Consider the following 6,181-nt stretch of genomic DNA (forward strand, 5'->3'; position numbering starts at 1 on the left):
ACAGGATAAATGTTCAGAAAGCAGTCAATTTGAAACAGTAGTCATTCCAAAGTCTGTTTCCCCCCTCCAAAATATTTTTTGGTGTATTTTTTTGTTCTACTACCTTGGGATAAATTCTGTCAAAATTTATTTTCATTGGAAAAGAGATTTTAATAATTCTATCCCTTTGGACTGTTAATATAAATTAGAAAAACATTTGAATATATGGTGTCGAGCTTACTCTGATTTTCAGATGCAATGATTAGAAGTCATTGACACCAATCTACCACAAGTGACCTTAGTCTCATATCTTGTTCTGTTATTAGAGTAATCAAGGAACATGATTCAGAAATAATATTACATCCTGCATTTTATTCAATTCCATATGACAAAAATAGTAACCTAGACTAAGACATCCATTTCAACCAGTAGATGTGTCAAGCCAACAAGAATTTAATATTAAAAAATATCGGATCTAGGTAACAATTCCCAGCTGTTTCAGGGAGGTTCCTAGCCCTACATGGTATCACAGTATAAAAATAGTGTCTCTCTTCACCATGCAGAGAGGAATGGCCTAACCCTGAATACAAAATGGGGTCAGTCTTACTGTACCATCTTCAACCATCTTATTTACAACACTTTACATATTTTTTCTCTTTTTCCTTTTTCATTTTTTCTTCTCTATTTTGCTTTCTTTTTTATTTTTTTTCTTTTTTTTTTTAAGTTATACACATCCTTTAGTGAATAGAGATAACACTACATGGTACCAAATACTAACAAAAAAAAAAGTCACACCAAAAGTTATACAGATAAATAAAAACATTCAATTGCTGAAATACAGCAACATTAAGCCACCTCAGTTTTCTTTTTCTTTAATGCTTGGAAACACCCCTAACCACCCACACACTGTGGCAAAAAAATTATGTTATATTGTAGAGGTGTTACAGATATATGATTTTGCTCAGATATAGATATATATTTATATCTATATATCTCTATCTCATCATTGTAGAAAATGGAGCTGTAGAGTTCATTGTTCATTTCCAATAGAAACAAACAGCTAATAAGTCTTTGAACCTCTTCTCACTCCATTACATGATGGCAGAAATACTCCATCCTCTTACAGTAATGGTTTCTGTTTTATAAGAAAGATTGTCCTATTTTTCAGTCTCAACTGAGAAGACCTCACTGTCTGATTCGTTCTTCAGGGGCATAAAACTCCTTGCGCTGTAACCCAGCTACCCATAATGTCTCTCAAGCAATTCGGCTGGACGGAAGTTCAGAGTGTCAACTCCACCATGCTTGTAATGCACAAAAATGAGGTAGTACACAAAACATTTACTGTTCAAGTTTTGATTAAGCCCCAGTCTCCTCAGTATTCCCCGCTTAACTTATGAGTGGAACCATTCCTTTTGTTTACTCAGTGTAATTCCAACAATGCAATCAATGTAAAATTATATTTGATTAATCAGAGTACATTGTGCTTTGGAGCAATCTGAAAAGATAATCAGACAGTTGGAAATAAATATAGAGCATTTGTGTGTTATTACTGCTCACGCTGCCCAAAAGTTTTTTGTTCCCACTATTATTAGGCAGTCAGCATCTTTCTCATGGTTACGCGTGAAAGAGACAGAACAGATTACAGGAAAATTAAACCTGCATAATGTTTTCCTTCCTCTATCCTAGACTTGCATTAATAACACACTCCTAAGATAAATGTATCAGAATTCTGTCAGGGGTGGTCACGCTTTTAAGTGGACATCATAGAAAAGTTAAATAAATCATTTCCATTTAAGAAACAGCAGTCCCTGTATTTCCTAAGGATCTGACAGTTCTCTGCAATTTTCTGCTTAGTTGATAGAGATCTCTCATTGTTTGAGCTTAAAACAAAAGAAGAAACTGCAGCAGGGTCCTCCTCCTTATTCCTTAAATCAAAGTACTATTTATAAAATAGTTGACATCTTTGTTCAGTTTCAAATTATAGACAAACCTCCCTAATATAAAGTAATAAAAGTGCAATAGTATAAATTAAGAGTTTGCAACCACATTATACAAACATTACCTTTTTATTGTACAGCTTTGATAACACGGAGTATTTACTCACAACTGTTTATAATGTTGTGAATAATTTATGGTGCTAAGGTTTGTCTGTAACTTGTTTTCCAATCATTGAGCTAAAATACACGCTACTTTTTTTTTTTTTCATTTAATAGAACAACTGTCCACATAGCAGCTACAAATGTTTAAATAAAAAAAGGTTTGTTACTGACAGGTACTTGCACATGAAAAGCATGCTATCTTTCCCAATAAAGCTTCACAATTTTGCCTGCATTGAAAGAAACCACTTATTCATAGTAAAACAAAACTTGCTTAAAAAAAAAAGGAAAAAGAAAAAAGAAAAATCACATAGCCAGATGTATTTTGCAGTACAAAAGCTTCATTTAAGTTTGGGGCTAGTATATTGTCTGTTACCCGCATAATCTTAACATTATAAATACTACAGACAAGGGTACTGTAATAATACACAGCATTGGGGTACTAAATCACTTATTTAAGATTAAGATTCCTAAAAACATAGTCCAAGTTGCTAACTAATTTGAACAAAACCAGCAAATAAGTGTGACAATGCCGTAATGAAGCCCCCCTTTCTCAGGTGATAGTAAGTTTTGTAAGAAGCAAAGTGAATGTAGACTAGCCTCTTTCTGTTTCTAATGAAGTTATCCCATGACTGGTTTGTTTGTTTGTTTGTTTTCTGTTAAATTAAAAGGTTTCAAAGTTCTCAGTAACAGTCAAACTCACTGTTGAAAGAAGTACCATGCAGACCTTGCAAGACAACTTTTCAGCAGCCACAAAGTTATGTATTTCTGCTATGGGTAAAATTTTAAAGGGAACCTATGCATTTAGGTCAGGAAACTAATGCTTAGCTTCAAAAGCTGTAAATGGAACAGGACAAGTGTTGTGTCAAGTAGAGGTCCAACAGTTATTCGGAATGAATGCTTTTAATTTATGCCAATCTCTTTATTATCCTCAATAAATCTCGTGAATGGACGACTGGCTCCCGTCTCAGAACTTGCTTTGTCCAGACTGACAATGGGAGGGCTGCTGCCTGTGCGAGCTTTGTCCATGCCACCGGTAAGGTTACTTAGAGGCGGGATGGCGCCTCCGCCTAGACTTACTGGGAGCTGAGGAATGCCTCCGTTCTGTATGACAGAAATCTCATTGTTCTTCATAGCAAGTCCATTAGTGATAGCTGCAGCATATTGGTTCCAAAAATTGGGGTCAACATTCATGGCCCGAGCTGCCAAATCTTTCTGGAACATCTCGGAGAACTTGAGAGCATCGCCACCGAGCAAAGCCATGGGGTTTTCCACAGAGAGGCGTCGGCCGCGACGTGCAGGGGCATTATTCCACATGTGAGTCCCCATGTGAACCTGCAGAGTGAACAGGGACAAGAAGCACCCTCAAGTTAGCACATTCTGGTGAGGTGTCTAGCCTGAAATGCTGTTACTTAGAGTAGCACTTGCTTTTTTAAAATAATGCCTTTTAATTCGCATCGGAAAAAAACAATTCCAGTAAGGACACAGTTCTAAGGTCCAGTCAGCCCACACAAAGAAAACTCAGATCCACAGTAGTTTTTCAATGTGCATTTGATTCTTCTCAGTACAAACAAACAGTGCTGCAAGACTAAAGGCTACATTCTCTCTTGGGTTAGACAATTTCACATGCAAGCTGGAAGACCTCACATACTGAAGATTACCAAGGGCATTACTCATACTAGGAGATGGGTGGTTTTTCCCTTTTCCTTTTTTCATCCTGTCTGTTTTCATGTTTTATCTCATGTCAGAAGCACTGATTGATTTGATAAATTTAGTATTTTTAAAAAGGACATTTAAAATGTCCTTTGATGAGTCCTGATGGTTAATCAAATGGCAGGAATAGGAGTGATCACTCCTGTAGTAACCTATTGTAAATCTGTGAGAAACAGCTTTCCACTATGCAATGGCTGCAAAGTGGAATAGAAAATAGAAACTGGAGAGGCACCCAAGGAGCTGAGCAAACTCTGTGTTTCTGGTTTATAGCAAAATTATTTTGCATTGATGGTCCATGAGAACCCTCAGAACATGTCCACCAGCTGACTGATTGTGCCATCACATCTGTCAGAACTACAACATGCCTGCATGTACATCTGGAAAAAGTTTTAAAGTTTGCATCATTGCACAGCCACTTTCCAGGCCTTATCTTCTACACAGTGGAAGCATAATGACCACCACTGTACAGCAAGCATTTCCTTGAAGCTCCCTTCTCCCCTGTCTTTGGGACAAACACTTAGCACTAAAACTTGCTGAATTCAAGAGCAATGCTCTTTAACCCACCCTCCCCAAGCCTTTACAGTTTTATGTGGCCTCTTACCTTAAGATTCCCCTTTGTGGTAAAAGCTCTACCACAGATTGTGCAACCAAATGGTTTTTCACCGGTATGGGTGCGCTCGTGTATCTGCAGTGCACTTGCTGAGGAGAAGGTCTTCCCGCACGACTGACAGTTGTGCTGCTTGGGAGTCCGGCGAGGGGGGGGTGCCAGCATAGGGGTGATCCCCGGACTCATCACTGTCTGTGGTGCAGCAGGAACCTGGATTCCAGCTGGAAGCGAGGGAACCTCACCCAAAGAGATCGGCTTGCTGTGACCATTCACTTCCATTTTGATCATGGTAGGTGCTGTACTGGTGACCAGGCTAGGAGTACTTTGGCTGGGACCTAGAGTAAAGTTGGGTTCAAATAACTGAGAAGGCAGCTCTTTTAATTTGTGCGTCAGTAAGTGCTGTTTTAAATTACCCATAGTGGAACACCCACGACTGCAGACTGTACAAACAAATGGACGTTCTTTAGTATGGCTGCGGTAGTGAATTTCCAATGCACTCTTACAAGCAAAAGGCTTGCCACAGATATTACAAACAGTACTTTTAAACTTACCACGTTCTCTGTTCAGGAACAGCAGACTAAATGGAGCCTCCTCTTTGATGACCGGTCTTCCCGGGTTGGTGGATGTCAGGTCTAATGCGCCTCCATTTTCAGTTGTGGGTGGCGGACTGTCTGGTTTTTCTGTCTTTAATTGTATTTCTTGTGGCTCTTCCTGGTTACTGAGACCAGGGGACTTTGATCTGAAACTTTCACTATTGCTATTCACAGGAGACAAAGCTTGCATGGAGGAAGAAGACTCAGACATTGCAGGGCTGCCTGCACTCTGGCTTTCAAGATCACCAACTGCTGATGAAGAGTCATTGCTCAAATGGTCACTTTCCCCTGATCCATTTTCTATGGATTTTAAACTGGTCAGCTGCTGACAGTTCATGACAGAATCAATCATTTTCATTTGATTCTCCAAAGCAGCAATACTGGAGATCACAGAAGGTGGTGAAGAAGGACATGACCCAGAGTAAGAGATAAGGGGTTTGGATGAATCACTTGCTGTGTCCTTTAGTTCTGGGTCTTCTTCCATAGAATTTTCATCAATGTCATCATCGAAGCTGCTCAGTGTGTCGACATTCTTCTCATCATAGGAAAGCTCTGAGTCCATGGCATCCTGGAAGCCCTCTGGTAGTGGTGTGTTAGGAATTTGCCCACCCATATGCATACGAATGTGCTGCTGAAGAACAACCGCATTTGTAAATTTCTTCTGACAAATGGGACATGAGTGCTGTACTCTAAGTGGTGGCTTTGCTCGATGAACTCCAAAATGTGTTTTTAGATTGCCTTTTGTAGTAAAGGCACGTCCACAAATTTTGCATTTAAATGGTCTTTCTCCTGTATGTGTTCTGTAATGCATCTTGAGAGCACTCTGACAACTAAGCACACGGTGACAAATGACACATTGATTCGGATCTGTCATCTTCTTATCAATGTTCTCCACTAGCTGTTGAAGTTTTGAGGTTTCTGATGTTTGCATAGAGTCTAGCAGACCACCAAATGGAAACTTTGCCTTAAACTGGTCAGACACTGCTGGAAGCACAGGGTTTGGGAGGCTTGTTGCAACACTGCTGTCTGTAACCACCGTAGGAATTGAAGATGTGGCAGCTGCAGAAACTTGCCCACCTGCAGAAAGGTCCCCGAGCCGTGTGCTCGTGGGAGGCAGAGTGATAGGTTCTGTCTTGGTCAGAGATGAGCCACTCTGAACAGGCTGTGGGGATTCAGCAGATGCTGGAACGCCT

The 6,181-nt window shown here is 39.7% G+C and overlaps 1 protein-coding gene across 1 annotated transcript in view; it reads right to left on the reverse strand.

The window, feature by feature from the left end:
• Window positions 1–1,977: 1,977 nt before the first annotated feature.
• The window catches only part of SALL3 (spalt like transcription factor 3), a 20,702-nt gene continuing 16,498 nt past the window's right edge, over window positions 1,978–6,181 (reverse strand). Inside the window, exons 2-4 of the mRNA XM_053980615.1 lie at window positions 4,947–6,181; window positions 4,390–4,730; window positions 1,978–3,410 (exon numbers count right to left, since the gene is read on the reverse strand). The exon at window positions 4,947–6,181 is cut by the window's right edge and continues 1,702 nt beyond it. Of these exons, the coding sequence (XP_053836590.1) occupies window positions 2,979–3,410; window positions 4,390–4,730; window positions 4,947–6,181 (2,008 nt within the window). The 3' untranslated portion in view covers window positions 1,978–2,978. The remainder of the gene's footprint in view (window positions 3,411–4,389; window positions 4,731–4,946) is intronic.

This window comes from Vidua macroura, chromosome 1, assembly GCF_024509145.1.
Source record: "Vidua macroura isolate BioBank_ID:100142 chromosome 1, ASM2450914v1, whole genome shotgun sequence".
Classification (NCBI taxonomy): Eukaryota; Metazoa; Chordata; class Aves; order Passeriformes; family Viduidae; genus Vidua; species Vidua macroura.